Source organism: Chionomys nivalis, chromosome 18, assembly GCF_950005125.1.
Source record: "Chionomys nivalis chromosome 18, mChiNiv1.1, whole genome shotgun sequence".
NCBI classification, from domain to species: domain Eukaryota; kingdom Metazoa; phylum Chordata; class Mammalia; order Rodentia; family Cricetidae; genus Chionomys; species Chionomys nivalis.
In genome coordinates, this window is record NC_080103.1 from 62,106,062 (window position 1) to 62,125,626 (window position 19,565).

At 42.5% G+C, this 19,565-nt stretch overlaps 1 protein-coding gene across 1 annotated transcript in view; it reads left to right on the forward strand.

Moving 5' to 3' along the window:
- Positions 1–3,626: 3,626 nt before the first annotated feature.
- The window catches only part of Negr1 (neuronal growth regulator 1), a 671,783-nt gene continuing 655,844 nt past the window's right edge, over positions 3,627–19,565 (forward strand). Inside the window, exon 1 of the mRNA XM_057793773.1 lies at positions 3,627–3,981. Within this exon, the coding sequence (XP_057649756.1) occupies positions 3,824–3,981 (158 nt within the window). The 5' untranslated portion in view covers positions 3,627–3,823. The remainder of the gene's footprint in view (positions 3,982–19,565) is intronic.

The following is a 19,565-nucleotide window of genomic DNA, read 5'->3' on the forward strand; positions in this document are numbered from 1 at the left end:
AATTAGATCCTAGGTCCTGTCCTGCCTAAACCTTTTTATGCACAGGGAGTAATGAGGTGGAAGTTGAAGCTGGCTTCACTCACCATTGGCAAAAGCAAATAAAACAGTGAATTTCTATCCTATATTCTCACAGTAGCAATCTCATTGGCAACACTGAATTCTAGAGGAAAACTCCAAACAGCTTCTTTTCCAATACAATTTTGCGCTTTAAAATGTAGGTCAGAGGGCATTAGGGGGAAAAAGTATAAGTCAATGGAAAGTTATTTGTCATCGCTTTCTGACTCCACCTCTTCTGTTCCAAATCAACTCCATATTGGTCATGATGAGCCTTCAAATATGACAACTTGAGATTTAGAAATAGCAAAGCACATGGTTACAAAGTAAGACATACAATTTCTGTCACTTTCTATGACTTCTGACCAAGCCTGTGTGCCACTATACCCATAGGGTCTTCACCATCTAACATGTTTAAGACAGTGTGACTTTCTATTTATTCTACCAGTTGGATTGCCTAGCGTCCTCGTTTTCTTATTTGGTTTTCCTCCAAAATTCCCTCAAATATAGCCAAGAATTCCAGGATTTATATCTCTGCTGAGAGGAATTCTGGGACCTCGGAAGCAAATGCTGGAAACCATGAAAATTCACTTGGATATGAACTCTCAGAAGGGTCAAGGGGAAAGACGTCACAATAAGCTGTTAGAGTTAATTCCCCCTCTAGTTGAGGACAGCGGAAGTGCAGGGGGCAAGAGTAGCTGCCTGAGGTGCACTCTTGCACCCCTTAACTGGGACAGACCTATAAGTAACTCTAAATCCCCGCACATATCACCCGGGGATCCTTTTTGCTTTTATTTGAATCGGCTCTCTAAGTGTTAAATATTTTCTGATCATCGAATAGAAGCTGAGATAGGAACCAGAAACACGGAAAAGAAACTCCTTGCCTTTAAATAGAAGTGGCTCCAGTTTGGATTTACAAGCCTGCAGGGTTGTTGTACATATTAAAATTGCTGCAGAGCTCCGTCCTTGGCCACAGAAATCCCCCCCCCTCCCACGCCCCCACCCGCGAGCACCGAGGATGTCAGTCTCTGGGGAAGGCAGTTAGGAAAAGATGCTTTTCAGTGGTTTGTACACCAAAGCGCTGGCTCTCCTGTTCTTGCATACAATATCGTTAAACTTTGGCTCAACGCCACAAGCTGATCCTTCTGCCTCTTTTCATTGGCGTCTAGTTTATCGATAGCAAAATAATACCGCATGGACCTGGCTGGCCACGTAGTGGGAAGTCAGGTCTTCTAATACCTCGTTCTTGGTAATTTTAGGCTTTTTCTGGAGTGCACCGCCAAGAATGTTAAATGAAGTCAACAAGAGGAGAACGTTCTCTAGGTGTCTGGCATCAGTATTAGCGAGAGGCTGCCATTTGACAATTATTTCTCTAGCACAGCAGACGGTAAAGAAAAATGTTTTCATTCATCCGCAAATGACTAACATTTTATTGATGTTTCGAAATGCGGCTGAATACTACCGCACTTTAAATTCCCGAGCGGGTTCTGAGAATTAAGCCTGAATACTAATCACCTCAGTAGTTCCTGCTGCCAACCCCGCGGTTAATTGCTGAGCCTCGCAGGGAATCTTCCGCAGGGAGGTGATGTTGCTTAGGGGCTCCGGGATAAGTCATTCTGGGTGGTCTCGGGAGGTGGGAATGGCTGACCCTATCCCATCTATCCTTAGACATGGTGATAAATAAAAATAAAAATTAAAAAGCCGCCCTGGGTACCAACGACAACTATGACTCCCTCCCTGCCTAGTCAAGAGCTCAGCTTGGCGAGGAAGCCGGATGCTGACCCCTGCAGAGATCATTGCTTCGGCGCGCTCTGCCGCCGGGGCCTGCTGGCGTTTAGGGAAAAAAAAAAAAAAAGAGTTCAAATGAACAGCATTGAAAGACGGATGTATTTTATTATTATTATTCATTTATTTATCTTTAAAATACCATTACAGGCGGAGGGCGGGGGCGGCCAGGTGGGGAGGATCAGTTCTTTCTATCTACCCTTCCCCCTCCCAACTTCCATCCTAAACTCGTCACGGAGCCTGGAACCACTGCTCGGGCTCAGATTCTCTCATTGATTTGCAAGTCGACTGGAAGAGCTCTAGGAGGCTGAAAATGAGTGCCAGGAGGGAAGAAAATTAAAAATTAAAAATAAACAAAATGAGTGGACTGTGGGGTGACTCATGCCACGGACCCTGCTCTACCCGACCTGGGCGTGGGCTAGCAGATGCGGGGCTGCGGCTTGGGGAGCTGAGGTCGCCTCTCAAAGGATGCGGGTCCACTCCAGCTGGGAGGTTGTGAGGAAAATACAACCGGGAATCCTTAAAGCCGAGGAATGTCTTGACTCCATCCGAATGTACGAGCCTTCCACCCAATAGGCTCAAATGGGTTAAACTGCCTCTTACATAACAGGACCGCCTAGCTCCACACAATTAAAACACTTGATTGCAGCCTCCTCTAACTCCGCATCCCAGCAAGGCCCGCCCATCCCTCCCAGCGCGCCTGCGTGCTGCGCGCGCCCTGGTCTCGCACGCGCTCTGCACACTCCATCTCCCTCTGACACGCGCACACTCTGTGCTGACAGCACACGCACACACACACTTACGCACAAGTTAGTACCAAGACGCACAGAGAAGGGCAGGCGTCCTCCAGTCCGCAAAGGCGACCCACAGACGTGCTAGCTCTCAGCCATCAGGCCCAGATCGCTCTACTGTTCCCGCAAAGCAGCAGCGCCGCCACTGTCCCTGCCCAACTCCATAGGAGGGTGTAAAGACGAGCTCCTAAAGAAAAATAACAGAGGGGAGGAACTAGAGACGCACGGAGAAAGACGAGGAGCGAGGGAGGGAAGGAAGAAGGGGGAGAGAAGAGAAGAGAAGAGAAGAGAGAGAGAGAGAGAGAGAGAGAGAGAGAGAGAGAGAGAGAGAGAGAGAGAGAGAGAGAGAGAGAGAGAGAGAGAACAGTAGAACAGTACTAGCTGGCAGTTTATTAACACCGCAATTAGCTAGTCAAGATTTTAAAAGCACACATACAAACAACAACAACAAAAAGCCAACTCACTCACAGTCTCGGGCGTCATGATGGCGCCGACCCCAACTTGAGCACTTTAAAGTCGGGGGCCCTGGGAGGCCCCGGAGCTGAATGCACCAGAGGGCAGGCCGTGCCCCCTTGCCCTGACTTCCCAACCGAGCAGCACGCACAGCTCTTTCGCTGGTGCTGCCAAGCCGGACCAGACCTCGGCTTAGTCCCCGTTGCCCCTAGCTTCCCTGTCCCTCTCTTTCCCTCTTTTTGATCTATCTCTTTTGCTTCCCGGCCCCCCTCCCTGCCTGGTCCTCCATCCCCGGGCGGGGTTGCTACGGAAACGGCCGCTTGGCAACGCGCGCGAGCCCGGGGGCCGCCGGCCGCTGCTGCGCCCCGCGCTGCCTGCACCGCCTCCCGCGCTCTGCTCGCCGCCTCGCAGGACAGTGTGCGGCCGCCTGGGATTAGCCACGCTCCGGACGCGGCCGGGCGCCCCGGAGGAGGTGGAGCGCGGTGCCAGGGGGCGGGAGGGGAGGGAGGGAAGGCGAGCTGCAGACGAGCAGAAAGGAGGCGAGGCCGGGGAAAGAGGGAAACTACGCCCGACAACTAGGGAGGGGGCGAGAAAGAGAAGAAACCCACCCACCCACTCAGAAAGAGGAAAAGAGGAAAAAAACCTCGTGTGGCGCGCCGCCTGGTTACCGGGCAGCCTCGCCAGCAGCAGGGGGTGGGAGCCGACGCTGCCGGAGAGCGAGCAGCCTGGCAGGCACGGACATGGTGCTCCTGGCGCAGGGCGCTTGTTGCTCGAACCAGTGGCTGGCGGCGGTGCTTCTGAGCCTGTGCTCTTGCCTCCCGGTTGGGCAGAGCGTGGACTTCCCCTGGGCGGCCGTGGACAACATGTTGGTGAGGAAAGGTGACACAGCGGTGCTCAGGTAGGGACCGTGCGCCCTCTCCACACTTGCCTCAGTCTATCTCTCTGTCCCCCTTCCCTCTCTCCGCCTTGTTTTACACCTAGCGTGAATCCTGCTGTTGCACACTAGCAAAACACCACCCCTCTGGCTACCCACGCATGACCCTTCCGTGGGCTCCTCGGACCCCGGGGCAGGGGTCTGGCCGGGTTGGGGAGGGATGGAGACACTTTCTGGGCAGTCCTGGGTGAGGAGTGTGGTGCTTGAGGGAGGGGCAGGTGCCACTTTGGATCTGGGTCTCTGTGCTGCTGCCAGCGATACTCCTGGAGTCTAACAAGTTTACAGGGGTTGTTTCGGCTTCACTCCGTAAGCGACTTTTCCCAACTGCTGGCTCTATGCTCCATTTATTTTCCCTCTCACTTGAACAGTAAGATCCAAATATGCCCCGTTCCGCTCTCTGCTCTCTGTTTTTTTTTTTTTCTTTTAATGGTTTTCCTTCCTCGTTTCTCCCTTTCCTCTTTGCCTTCCCTATTTCTCTATCTCGTCTTTACTCAGTGTTCATTGCCTTCACTCTCTCGTTTATCCCCATTCTGTTCTGTTTTCAGTGTTTTACACTAGGTCTTAGTTCCACCGCTGTCATTTCTGACCCCCCCCTTTCTCCAGCTTTCCCTTTTCCCCAATCTCTGGTCCTCACCATAGCCCTTATCTCTCCCCTTCCAGACTCTCATACAGAGCTTCATCTCCCATGCACTTTTCCGTCACACCCACATCGTATTCCGGTACCATTTGCAAACCCTCATAAACCTCGGTGTTAGGAGCACACTCCGTCTTAGCTCTCAGGTCCTCTCACACACTGGCACTTCCATACTGTAAGGATCACTTCACGTTCAGATGCTCCCACAGCATTTAAAGGTGCACTCCGCACTCACCACACACGTTCACCCCCCACCCACCCACTTCCCTTCCTTCCTCTTCTCCCTTCAGTTTTATCTCTTCTCTTCACCTTATTTTCACTAAGCAGCTTGTTGGTCTGAAAAGGATATCCTAGCCCGGTTTCTCCCATAAGCCACACTGCCAAGTGTGCCTGGGAAAGATTTCCTTTCCCATTGGATATAAATAATTGATGACCGGTCTTGCTTAGAGCTAAACTGGGCTGGCTAACCGGCCTTGCTCCTTCACTTCACATAGACCCACCTACACGGGCACCCCCACCTGGTTGGCTTCTCCAATCTTCCTGAAGGATCTTCGCTCTCTCCACTGGGTGGTAGTTTGCTTATGAGTACAGACTGCATAGAGCCAGTATACTGCCCGTCGAAAGTGGGGAAGAGTGGCGTCTATTTCTGCTTAACCGGGCGACGTTTTAAATTTAACAATGTGAGCTGGAGTATGACTTAAAGTTTTTTACGTGTTCTTGAGGCCAGTTTCACAGATACATTCGGCTACATGTTAATATCATGTTTTAATAATATATCGTTCTTGTTATGAATGTAGGAACACAAAAGCAATGGATTTTTGTCACACTATAGTAGGATAACTTTTTTTTTTTTTTTGACAAAGGCAATGGTTGTAGCAGACATGCATCCTCCCTCCTTGACTGGGATGTTGGTTTCTTTGAGAAGTTTGAGCAGCAGCTTTAGACATAGTCTCAATTGACAGACACTGAAAGGTTTGTGCTTGAAGTAGCAAATGTCTAACCTGTGGCAAGCAGCACCATTTTCAGCCTGAACCAGGCTTGGAGCCATCAGTCACCCTGGTGATATATCTTGGCAATTCCTTTCCTAATGAGCGGTTTAATAAGTGGTGTGGTCGATTAAAGTATCAGGATCATGTTCTGCTTCCTGGAGACCTTTACTCTGACAGAGTAGAGCTCCTGGGTCTTCAGTGCCATTTTCTTTTGTCACTTGGAGCATATTTTATCTGCTTTACTTTTTTAATATTAATTTTATAACTCTATAGGAATTCTCCAGTTATTGAACTTTTAGATTACGCAAGTTTGGGGGATGATTTGTTTATTTACAGGAAATTGCATCTTCATTAAATTTGCTCTCAGTTGAATAAATTTATCTGAATAAGTCAGATACATTCTAATACATGTTAATGTCGTGTTTTAATAAGGTGTTATTCTTGCTATGAATCTGGGGACACAGAAGTAATGGATTTTTGTCACACTCTAGTAGAGCAACTTTTTATTTTTGACAAAGGTAATGGACATTTTATCATGGGGCGGTTGTGGATTAACCCCCCCCCCCCCCGCTTTACTCCTGCTGTAGGTTTCTTTTAGAAGTTTGAACAGCAGCGCTAGACACAATTGCAAACTGAAGATTGCTCTCAGTGCTCTGTGACTTCAGCCTCTGGCATTGATGGGCTCCTACCAGCAGATGGGGCCAACTTGGGGGCATGTTTTCACTAGAAGTAAACCCGACGGGAGATATATGTTTCAAATTATTCTTGAGGCTATATATAAGTCATTAGAAAAACGGAACTCGATCCTGCAGATGCACACCCCCATCTCATGGAAGTCTGTGAACTGAATACCCAACACCTAATAGCACGAGTTGACAATCTATTCTATTTTTGTCACGCCCATTCCTCAAAGCATCTCGCAGAGAGAGAACAGTGAAGTAACAGCTATCCAATGTCCTGGAGTGCTAAAAACCTGACAGTTCAAACATGCCAGTCAGTAATTGGGTCTTGCAGCTGTTAATGAAGGACAAGGTCAAAGGTCAGCTGATTCCCTTCCATCTCCAAAGTGCTAGGGAGTCCATTTTTAGGAAGGGAATAACAAAAATGTAAACAAACAAGAAGCTTCCCTTGAGTGGAGCCATAACACAAAGGGAATCCATCTTGCCGCTCTCTGCCATCTGCCACCTTATAATTGACGATCACCTTTTATGTCACCAACAGGAGACACAATGAGTTATAGGGTAGTCTGCCAAGGTTTCCGTCCTTCCCTCTGCCTTTTCAGGCCAGTGAAGGCTTTGCAACACAGACCCTGTGAAGATTAGATAGAACTGTTTGGACCTTCCTGGATGGATTTTAACAATACATGTGTTTAGCAGAGTAACTCTTACCTAAACTTTGGATTTAAAAAACACATGGTTTTCTATGGTGCTTTGTAGTTCTCTATGATATATACTTACTTCAGTTGTGTCAATACAGACATCAATCCTTACGAGATTTAACCACGTCATTCTGTTCCTAACAAATTGTGTCAATTGATAAATGGGACGGCGTACTTTGCCTCCAGTCCTCAGGTCGCATTTTGTTGTGTGTGGCGTGTCTGAGTTGTGCTGTCATTTGGGGAGGAAGTAGAGGGCAATCAAAGCAAGGACTCTAGCGGATTTGCATTAGGTCCCAGGGCTGCTAGACCCAAAGATCTGAGACACACTTCTGAAATTTACATACAAGTCAGATTGCTTTTCAGTGTTTGTGATAACTAAAACAGCAACCAATTGCTTTATTTCTACTTATTTGGCAAGTATTGTTGGATAACCAGATCGAAGATGCTTCCTGGTCTTTGTACGCAGTCCCACAACATCCTAATTTGTAGCCTCTTCAGAACTGTGCATTTTTAAAACACATTTCATTTCAACTCCTTTTTTTCTCCAGTATGTTTCTCATTCAACCATTCTGCATGAATTTTGTATATTTTCAACCACTTTTGATATTAATTCAAGGTAAATTAGTCTATGTTTTTTATGCTTTTAATCAAAGAAAGGAAAGGGAAAGTCTTCCCTGATAAGTGATCCATTCTCTTACTTCAACAAAACGAACACAACTCGGCTATCCCATGCTCTGGACTTGACTGTCTGTCACTGGGTAACACACTAAGACTTCTTATGAGAAGAGAGGGCCATGCAGATGTACTAGAATACATGCTTCCACAGAGGACCGTTCTGCCCAAAGCATACAGTCTTGACAGTAGATTTAGAAATGGTGCCTTGAGTATTTATTGCTGTAGGCCAACACTTTTGCTGATTTTATTCCACATTAAATAATCTCCTTTGGAACACATACTGTTGGTTGTAATAAATGATTTATTTAGGAGGATGTGGAATCACTAGTAAATAACTCAATTAAATGTCCTTTGGGAAGGCAATTGGGATGTCTCCTTGTAAGCCAAGTCCTTCCTGTATACCAAAGCACCGTGTTCTTAGTACACGGGTCATCATTTCATAACATTTAGATATTGTTTAAATGCTTATGTTCTGATATAGTAGAGTATGTAAAACATAATTTCAAAGCTCTTATGTTGAATTCTTCTTCAGGAATGAAGGTGCCATATTTGGGCTTGTTGACTTGACCCACCTGGAAATAGGAACCCCGTGAAGAAATTGCCTCCATCAGAATGTCCCAAGGGGGTGTTTGTGGGGCATTGATATGAAAGGGACCAACCCACATGAGGGAGTTCCATCCCCAGGCAGGTGTGCCTGGTGTGTAATAGGGAGGTAACTGAGCAAACCAGGGGAACAAGTCAGTAATAAGAGTCCTCCATGGTCTCTGCTTCAGTACCTGCCGCCAGGTTCCTGCCAGCAGTCCCTGTCCTGGCTTCCCTTGTTGACAGACTGCAACTGGTAAGGCAAATATCTTCTCCTGAGTTCCTTTTGATCGTCGTTATAGCAACAGAGTGAAACTAGGGCAGCCGGGATAATGGATCGTCTAATGAACTGGGAAAACGGGTTCCCAGCATAGAACTGAACAGTGGTGGATTTTCATGTGTAGTGATGTTCCATGCCTAGGTACGTCACACGGCACAGCAGCCTAAACAATGCATTAACTACAGAACAATCGAGTGCCTTTAAAAAGGTCCAGGTCATTGTTTGTGACAAATCTTGTATAATTCTTTTGCACATAAGTCTATGAATGAACTTATTGTAAATACTGGATTTTATAATTCAGGTGTTGTATGGAGTGAGAATTAATAATTTGATTTTAAAAGTGTATCCGAATGGCTGCAGTGTGGTCTGTGTAGGTCATCTGTGACTCTGTGTGCCCTCTACTCTTCTGTGTGTGTGAAGGAGAGGGCAACACAGAGGAAATGTGAATTCATGAGTCAGGAAATTAATAAGTGAAAAATGAGCGCATTTATGTGTTAGTGAGTCATGTCAGGTTTTAATAACGGTATCTTTATATTTTTGTTTTTGTTTTTCCATATAGGGTTTCTCAGTGTAGCCCTGGCTGTCCTGGAACTTGCCCTGTAGACCAGGCTGGCCTCAAACTCATAGGGATTTGCCTGCCTCTGCTTCCCGAGTGCGGGGTTAAAGGCTTGCTCCCCCACCACCCGGCCATAACAGTATCTTTAATGCTATTGGACTTCCCTGGTGACAGAAAGAAAGTGTTTCATATACTGAATCTATGGACCAAGAGAAATCTTTGTCTTAGTTAATTTCTGTGAACGTCTTCATAGTTTGTCGCATGTTCATTGGAAAAATTCAGAATTTTATTTTTGTCTTATTTTTTCCTTGTATATTTTGGTCAAATTCTTTTCTCCTCCCACACTTCCTAGATTCTCCTCTCTACTTCTTTATAACTTCATGTTCTTTATCTCTTTATATTAAGAAAAAAGAAAATGCAAACAAACAAACGAAACCAATAAACAAAAAACACACAAAACAATGATCACACACACACAAACACACACACACAAGGGTGATGGGGTACATTTTGTGTTGGCTTAGCTAGTCCTGGCCATGGGGCCTGTCCTGGAGAGTGGTTGATATACTGCTGTCACTCTGTAGAAGACAACCAATTTTACCTTCCCCAGCAGGTATGACTCGCAAATAACTTTTAGTGGTGGGACTTTGCATTCAGTTTCTCTTCTCAGGGCTGGGGTTTAGTGTGGTTTGAATTGGTGCAGATCTTGGGTGCTGCCACAGTCTCTGTGAGTTCATAGGTGCTCCAGTCCTGTTGTGTCTGGAAAACACTGTTTTCTTGGAGTCACCCATCACCTCTGGCTCTTATGATATATCTTCCTCCTCTTCTGAATAGTTCCCTGCACCTTAAAGGGGAGGGCTTTGATAAAGACATTCAGTTTAGGCCTTTGTCTCCAAAATCTCCCATACTCTGCACATTATATGATTATGGGTCTCCGTGTTAGTTGCTGTCTACTAAAAGAAGCTTTTCTGATGATGGACGAGTGAGGCACTGATTGATGTGTAGAACAGATTGTCAATACATTCATTTAGCTGAATATTATTAGTATTTGGTTTCCCCTGAGGCCCATGAGTTCTCCAGGGTCAAATTCTTGGCCATTTTAGCAGTATCGGGTATGAGTTCCATTTCAAGGAGCAGGTCTTAAACCCATTGGTTACTCCCGGGACATTTGTGACATTACTGTACCAGTCTGCCTTGAAGGTTTGCCACTGTTGTGGATTGCGAGGCTTATATATGGGTGATATTTGTAACATGAGGGCTGGCTTGATGGGGTTTCTGTCCTGTCCGGTACCCAGCAAGTCCCAAAGAAAATCACACGGAGATCTCCATAATTTATAAAACTGATTGGCCCAGTAGCTCAGGATTTTTTATTAACTCTTATACCTTATATTAACCCATTATTCTTAACAATGTTAGCCATGTGGCTTGGTACCTTTCTCAGCTGGGTAGATTACATCTTGCTTCTTGTTGGTCTGGGCAGGAATGGGAGGAATGGGCTTTTTCCTTTCTAGAATTCTCCTGTTCTCATCGCCTCGCCTCTACTTCCTGTCTGGTTGACCCACCTATACTTCCTGCCTGGCCAATCAGTATTTATTCAAAATATGATTGACAGAATACAGATAATTCTTCCGTGCCAGATATTGATTACATTTCTCACCCAGTCATACACATAGTATCTTCAGTACCATGAATACTGGTCCATAAGAGTGATGGAAGCTTCTACAGTACTTGGTTTTCAAATGGTTTTTCACAAGACCTTTACTGTTATTTATCCTTACCCTTATTCCCTTTTCTACCATGTTCTCCCGTCTCCCCTCCCCATTTAATAGTTCTATTCTAGTGTCTACTTTATCTTCTTATATCGCTATATTATCTTTCTCCTTCTTTGGAAAATCTGTCATTGCCACTGCTTCTTTACTAGTTACCTACCCTATGTAGCTATGGAAACACTCATACCTAAAGCTTAACACCTGAAACAATGCTGAATGCTAAAAGAACTGCTGGAGGTATCATCATCCCCACAAAGCAAGTTTTATTGCAGAGCTACAGTAATAAAAAGAGCAAAATATTGACACAAAACAGACATGTTGATCAGTGTAATAGAAATGAAGACGCAGACATAAATCCACACACCTGCGGACACCTGATTTTTATAAAGAAGACAGAAATACACACTGGAAGACAGCATCTTCAGCAAATGATGCTGATCAAACTAGCTGACAAGAAGAATGAGAACAGATCCCTGCTTATCAACCTGCACAAATCTCAACTCCAAATGGATCAAAGACTTCAACATAAAAATGGATATCCTGAGTCTGACAGAAGAGAAAATGAGGAATAGCCTTGAAAGCATTGACACAGGGAAGGACTTTCTGAGCAGAACACCAGGAACACAGGCACAAAGATCAACAAGTAACAAACAAAATCTCATGAAACTGAGCATCTTCAGCATGGCAAAGGATGACATTATTCAAGCAAAGGGTCAGGAAAATTTTTTATGCAACTACATGTCTGTTAGAGGGTTGGTTTCTAGAATATATAAGAACTAAGAAATCATGTAGCCCAGTTAAAGTGAGGTATAATGATAAATAGAGTTCTCAAAGGAAAAGACACAAATGGCTGAGAAGCACTTGAAATGTTCAACATTCTTAGTCATCAGAGAAATGTAAATCAAAACTACTTTGAGATTTCATCTTACACCAGGCAGAATGGCCAAAGTCAATAAAACAAGTGACAGCTTAGGCTGGTGAGTATGTGGAATAAGGGGAACACTCATTCAGTACTGATGGGAGTTAAAACTTGTACAATCACTATGGATATAATGTGTGGTTAGTCAGGAAGATGAGCAATTGTCTTACCTGCATATCCAACTACACTGTTGTTGGGCATATATCCAAAGGATGCTTTGCCCTACTACCCCAAACAACACTTGTTCATCCATGTTCAAAGAGCCTATGTGTCCATCAACTGATGAATGGATAAGGAAAATACAGTGCATTGAGAAAATAGAATATTATCCAGCTGTTAATAAAAATAAAATCATTAAATTCACAGGTAAAAAGATGGACTAGAAAAAAAATCATCCTGAGTGAGGTAACCCAGGCCCAGAAAAACACACATTGCACATTTTCTCTTATAAGCAGGTGTTAGCTTTTAAAACCCAGAGTCTTTAGAATAATTACTGGCTTTGGTTATTAGAGTTTGTGCATGTTTCGCTCAGACTCACTCCTATCCTACAACTCTTCCCACATCCACTCCTCTTCCTTACACACCCAACTTTGTGTTTCTTCTCTTAAGATATCAAGAACCGTTTATGCTGTGAAATATTCCTATCTGTGTTGTCTTCCACTGGGGCATGGTTAGCTCACCAGGGTCTACACTCTTAGGGAAAACTCATTGTCTTTTCCTGGAAGCTAACAATTCCCAATATCTCTCAAATTGGCAGTATCACTGTGTGCTGAACTCCATCTTCATGTTGGGATTTGGTCTGACTTGGGCTTGCAGTGCTTTCTGTTGCAATCACCATGGGTTTATATCTACATTTACCTTGCTGTATCGAGGAGATGCTGTTTCCTTAAAGTCACCTATCAGTTCTGGTCTTTGTACTTTCTGTAGCTTCTTCTGCAATGATTTCTAGAGCCTCTGAAGGGAAGAGTGTGGTATAGATGTTCCCCATAGGACTGTATTATATTCTATAATATCTTATTCTTTGTATCTTAGCCAGTTGTGAGTCTCTGTGATAATCACCACCTATTGCAAACTTCTCCAATGAGGGTTGAGATATGCACTAATCTATGTGTACAATAATAAGCCATTAGGGGTTGGTTTGATGCTGTGACCATTTAGCAAAATAATAGCAGATTCTTGCCTAGTACTTATGCCCTATCTAGCGATAGGTTATTGGCTCAACAGTGTTGCCAGGTATGGGTTTCATGCTGTGGAATGGGCCTTAAATCCAGCAAGAATGTGATTGGTTGTGTCCAATATGTTTATACCACTGTTGCACCAATGCCGAGGTTTTTCAAGCCAGTCATCTCTGTCGCCTGCTGGCTTCCAATCTGAATGACTGACGAGTGCGTTCCTCTCCCATAGCTTGCACAGCACTTCACAGGATGGGCTTTTTAATTGCAAAAAAAAAAAAAATCTACAAGAGGATTCTCAAGAAAAGTGTGTGGAATTGCTTTCCTCATGTTTCAGAAAAAAAAATTGGCCTATGTAAGATATATGTTAAATCATTTTACATAATAACAAATTTATTATGTATTTGTGCTTTGATTGATGTATGAGCTGTCAAGACTTAATATGTATTTTCAAAGGTACATTTCAGTAGAAAAAAGTCTTAAATTACAGGGATCTAAGTTGTTAAGATTTTAAGCTGTACTTCTAATCTAAAGAAGACCTGTGGTTTTGAGTAACCCAGGAGGCTTACTTATCCTTAACACTCACCACACAGATGGTCCTCATTCTACCCTCATTTCCCATAACTACACATACAAGAAGAATGTCCCTTACCCTCACACCACACCATGCAGATAACAGGAACTCTTCAAAGTTGAGAAGTATCATATCCGAAGTGTCATATATATATATGGGCTTTGAACTCAATTCATGGAACCTCCTCTTTCTTTCCCCTAAGGCAACAATTAAATAAAATCAGTGGACACAACAGAAGCAAAGCAAATTGGCCGTTGTGATAGGTGAATAGTTGTCACTGTGAAAGATAGCTATGCACCCCAAAGACCAGCAGTTTGCATGATGCTAGCCATTTCTCAGACGTAGGCTGACAGTTCTGTAAACCACATGAAGCTGATAGGGTTTTAGTGTGGTCACACGGTTTGATTATGATGCCAAGGGGTTATCTATCAGCATTTTGCTTTCCAGACCACACCAAGTTCTGCGTCCTGACAGAGAACCTTTGATGTTCTCCAGCATCCAGCTGGCAGGGGAATTGGTCTTAATCACTTTCTCTGAAAGCAGGAGAGAGCAAAGAAGGGACTTGGCAGTGTTGGTAACATTAAGTGTTGCGCTTTTGAATGGAAGCCAGCACACTGTACTTTCCAAATAGCTAGTAAATTCGCTCAATTTAAGGAAGTTTTTTTTTTTTTTCCCTTCTCAGTTTAGAACTAAATTGTTCTTTATGTAATTTAATTAAGTCTTTGGACACATGTTCAGTTTCCAGGACTGAGAAGTTTTTGTTTGTTTGTTTGTTGTTTTGTATGTTTTGTAATTTGATTAAAAAAACATTTAGTTTTAGATACTTCTTTGAACCATATACAGATTCTGGTTCACTACCACTTTGTGGGAAAGGGCCCTGTCTCAGAAATCCTTTTCTCTTGTGCTGCTGTATTGAATTTAATCATAGTGAAAAGGCTTTGGAGATATTATTTAGAACTCTGTCAATAGCTTATCTTCCAGAGAACAGCCATAGCAACCGAAGGCTAGCCTAGTCTACATGAACATATCTCTTTCTTCTTGGCAGAGGCCTTCACAAACTGTAAACAGGCAAACACCTCTCTTCAATTAGCCTCTTCCTATGTCTTCCTTATTGCTCCATTTTAAGCTCCAATCCAGGAACTGTTATCAAGTCAGGTGGTCTCGGTGAAATAGTATGAGGTCTTGGTTTAGTTTTAAAGCACCAGAGCTAAAGAAAGGACCTGGGATAAGGGAGGAGGCCAAGTGAAATTGGCCTTGAATTGCAGTGCCAAAGCTGGCGTTGCCTGCAAGTGTGTCTGGGCCTAACATTCCCCTGACTGTTGTGAAAATTTGAGGTTCTCTAGGCAGGCTTTCTAAATAGAGATTTATTTGTAAATGTAAATGTATTTATTTGTAAATATCATGCTTGTCTGTCCTGTCAAATGGCACTCTTCCATGGGATATTCAAGTCACTATTCTTTGATCTTATAGATACAATATTTTCCACAGGAAAATATATTTGATTTGTGTAGAATCTTGTTTGAAATGAATAATTTAGTAATGGATCATTTGTTTAAAGTTGTTAGCTCTGCTGGCGATCACATCTTTTGTCACGTGGCTTATGTCTGAACTCTGAACACAGTGTGAAGAAATGCAAGGGGAGATGCAGGAGGAAGGAGAAAGCCATGAAATGGGAAAATGCAATCTTGTATTTTAATGTGCTTAAAATCATACTAATTAAAACCTAGGTCATGTGGAATGACATAAAATGAAGCTTGGGAATTGTGCTGTTTAGAGCTATGCTGAGAGGGAATGAATTAATACTGTAAATTATCCAAAATCGACACCCCCTTCTGATGACATGGGGTCTTTGCATTACACTGAGTTTATGAACTCTTGCTTTCCACATAGGTGCATGTCCTTCTTTCAAGTTACAGACCTGCTGATGTTTATTTTTAAAATGTTTTGCTTTTGGGGTGTGATTGATGTTTGTTTTGGTAGCATATGTTTGCAAAAAGGACAATGTATGTAAATAAGTTTTTTGAGATGTGTTTATTTGGGTGGGTGTTTTACCCGCATGCGCCTTCTGTTTGCAGTGACCCAAGAGTCCAAGAGAGGGCACCAAATCCTTTTGAAAATGGAGTTACAGACAGTTGTGAGCCACCACATGGATGCCTGGGAATAAAACCTGAATCCTCTGGAAGAGAAGTTTGTGCTCTTAACCACTGAGCCATGCATCCATACATCTATATAAATATTTAAATAATAGGACACTCCTCTAACAGATACCAGTTTGCTTATACATATGTGTTACTGTTATATGTATTAGAAACTTCAACACATCATTGCAAAAGCATCCACTTCTGCTTTATGGTGTGGAAAAGCATGCCAGAGATGCTAATAAATGTTCTAGACTTATTCTGTGGAAAGTAGTTGCCCAAGCTGGGCTTCATATTTGGCCTGCGGAACTCCAGAATCTGTGCTCAGCTTTTGAAGGAGAAACAGTCTCTGTCTGACATAGATGCCAGGTTCCAGTTCTTTGAAAGCTGATTCTGGTAGCACTCACAACTGAATCATCACAGAAGGCCTCTCAGGTTGGAGCACTCTGAGCTTTTACTACAGATGAAAGGTAAAACAATATCTCGGATCTATAAAACCTGACTACCCTGGCTTCACTTAGCTTGCACATATATAGTTTACAAAATTCTATGTTCTACTATTTGCTGTCAATGAGTAACATCAACAAAATGCTTTTTCTAGTAGCTAGTGAAAGAAATGCTCCTTGTTTGAACTGATTAAATGAAACTTGCTTCTTCAGATTTTCTTATATTGGGGCTATTTGTCACATATTGTATTTTCATGTCTACATACTCCAGACCACATGCCATTGAAAAGGAACACAATGTTATTACCCATGCCATGTTGCTGAGCCAAGGTTCTGTGGGTTCAAAGTCCTGTCTTAAAATCTCAAATTCCTTGAGAACATTCCCAATCTTTCCAAGTTTCAATTGCAAATCTCCTCTTTCTGTATTTGTGCGCTCTTCCTTTCTACTGTGTTTCTATCATCTTCAAGTGATGGCATAGGTAAATGAAGGTTTCTCCGTCATACCGCCGTCCTGTGGCTGCTTCTGAGTGATTATTCAGAAGCTTAATATTAACTATGCACTTTTCCTTGGGGTTTGTTTTTTCATTTTGTTGTTGTTTTTGTTGAATTGTATCTGTCTATGTAACCCAGGCGGGTCATACCTCTGATACTCTGTTGTCATCTTCCCAAGGGTGGGAATTGCAAGATTGTTCCATTATTTCTGGCTTAGTTTAGCAATAAATTTCCTGTAACTAGATTTTGAGTAGAGGGTCATGAACTAAGATGCCATGTATAAGAAGAGAAATTTAAGCCCATATTTGAAAGGACTGGCCAAATGCATTCTAGAAGGAAGCATTACCTTGAATAATATGAAATGGCAGTTGTCTTCCTATGTGCATTTCCTGTAACCTAAGAAAATTATTTTCAAATTCTAGCATGCAAAAGACTTTTCATTGTAGATTTTCCAAATATTTTGTACATTTCTGATTGGCATTTTAATTCTAAGTGTTTTATCGGCTCAAGAAACAAAATGTCCTTAGTTTAGTTTCAAAGACAAAGAACATTTTCGTTTGGGTGTCCTCCAGTATGTACTGCTAGTCTGTAAGACAGTCAATGAACAATTCTGTGATTGATTGCTTTGAATTTCCTTGAATGTTTGAACCACTCTTAACCCCTGACTTGTTGTTGAACAGCAAGTGGTGACAGGCTGCAGTATGGAAATGAATTCTTAGTTGTCCAATTAAAACTGGCATTTGCATCTCAAGCAATTCCCTTAGAGAAAAATGCAAAGGAGGAAGTTGGATGTGTTCGAAGATTAAGTGGAAATGCACATTATAACCACAAAACTAATTACAGTTAAGGAATGACAAAACTCCCTTCTTAATGAAAGATTCAATTTGTTATCTATTTTAAATTATCTTCATTTGGTATCAGCAAATAAGTTGGTGGTCAAACAAGCAAACAACTCTCCCACATCCTGCATAATTAGAACAAGTGATTGCCGGAGATCCTAGTGGGAGGAGAGCCAACAAAAGTTAACATAGAAATACTTATTATTTTATGATGCTAATATAAATGCTTCATTTAGAAGGAAGTGGTGGGATGTGCACACACATATGTATATATAGGCACATATATGTTGTGCAATGATTTAAATGAAAAAGTAAAAGCTGAATATTCACTTAAAATTCTTTCATCATAGTTGTTTATAATAAATTTTACATGTCTGGTATTACAATTTTTTATTTACCTTTTTTGATAATTTCACACTTAATTACCATACTTGCTTCATTCCTCCATACAGATTCTTCCACTCTTTTTCCCGTTTCTCTCAAATTGATTACCTCTTCTTCTTTAGCAAGTATTGTTACAAATATACCCATATGTATAGATCAAGGCCTGCCCATAGGTGAAGAGCTATAAGCACTTAATGGTTGCTGAGAAATCAGGATTCAATCTTTATGATTTATTTGTATTATTTTAAAATCATGTGTATGTGTGTATGTCTGCATGCACACTCAAAAATGGACAAAGGCGCTGGGTTGTGGTGGCACATGCATTTAATTCCAACACTCGGGAGGCAGAGGCTGGGGGAACTCTGTGAATTTGAGACCAGCCTGGTCTACAATAGCTAGTTCCAGGACAGGCTCCAAAGCTACAGAGAAACCCTGTCTTGAAAACAAAAAACAAACAAACAAAAAATGGACAAAGGTACATGACTTCAGGTGCTTGGAGAGTCCAGAAGAGAGTGTCAGATCTTCTGCTCCTGGAATTACAGGGCATTGTGGGCAGGAAGATCACATCTGTGATCTAACTGGAGAGGCCGAGGCAGGAGCATCACACTCATGATCCAGCTCTAGAGAGGCTGAGGCAGGAGGATCACACTTGTGATCCAGCACTGGAGAATCCAAGGCAGGAGAATCATACTCATGATCCAGCACTGGACAGGCAGAGGCAGGAAGGTCAGCAGCTCTAGGCTAGCCTGGGCTGCACGCCATCCTTGTTTAACTAACATCAGTGGCTTTCCTCAGGTAACTGCCATGTCTCAGCCAGATAGATCATGATCATGTTATTTTCCAGCAACTTCTTGCCCAACTCTTTCTGTTGTTTATGTCACTACAGAGACCAGGAATGATTTGAGGCTTACCACATTGTTGGTGGCCAATGAAGTTTTATTGAAAGAATAAGTTAAATTTCAGAAAAAAATGTTTAATTGTAAGACTTCTCCACCTTCAATATGACAAATGTTGAATATTCATTTTGCCAAATATAGCTGAATAAATCCATAGTTTTAACAAACATATTTTATGTTGAATTTTTATGTGAAATTTATATTTTCAATAGTTATAAGAATGATCATACATACATCTGAATATTTGCTTCTAATTTTAAAATTTTAAGACATGAAAGCAAAAATACACAATCTAGGATCCTCAGTATCTGTGCTCTGAAGTCCATAGTGAATTTTAATGAACATGGATATAAATATGTAGAAGGGTATGCATTTCCTGATCCTCCCCTTACTACTAACCCATGAGTATCTCATTCTCTTGTCTTCTCTTTACTCTCAGATTGGAAACACTCCCATGGGTTTTTACATCCTAGGTAATATAAATTAGCTATATGTTTTATATAATATATACTAATGGAAATTATGCTTACTACATTTTCCTCCCTTGATTTAAAACATTACAATGAGCCAAGCGGTGGTGGCGCACGCCTTTAATCCCATCACTCGGGAGGCAGAGGCAGGTGGATCTCTGTGAGTTTGAGGCCAGCTGGTCGAGAAGAGCTAGTTTCAGAACAGGAACCAAAAAAGCTACTGAGAAACCCTGTCTCAAAAATAAAAAAAAGAAATTACAATGATATTTTCTTACCGTATCAGTGATCCTTCTAAACTGCATCTCACTATAAGGTACAGATAAAGTCATCTTACAGTCATATCTCAAATCAGGAA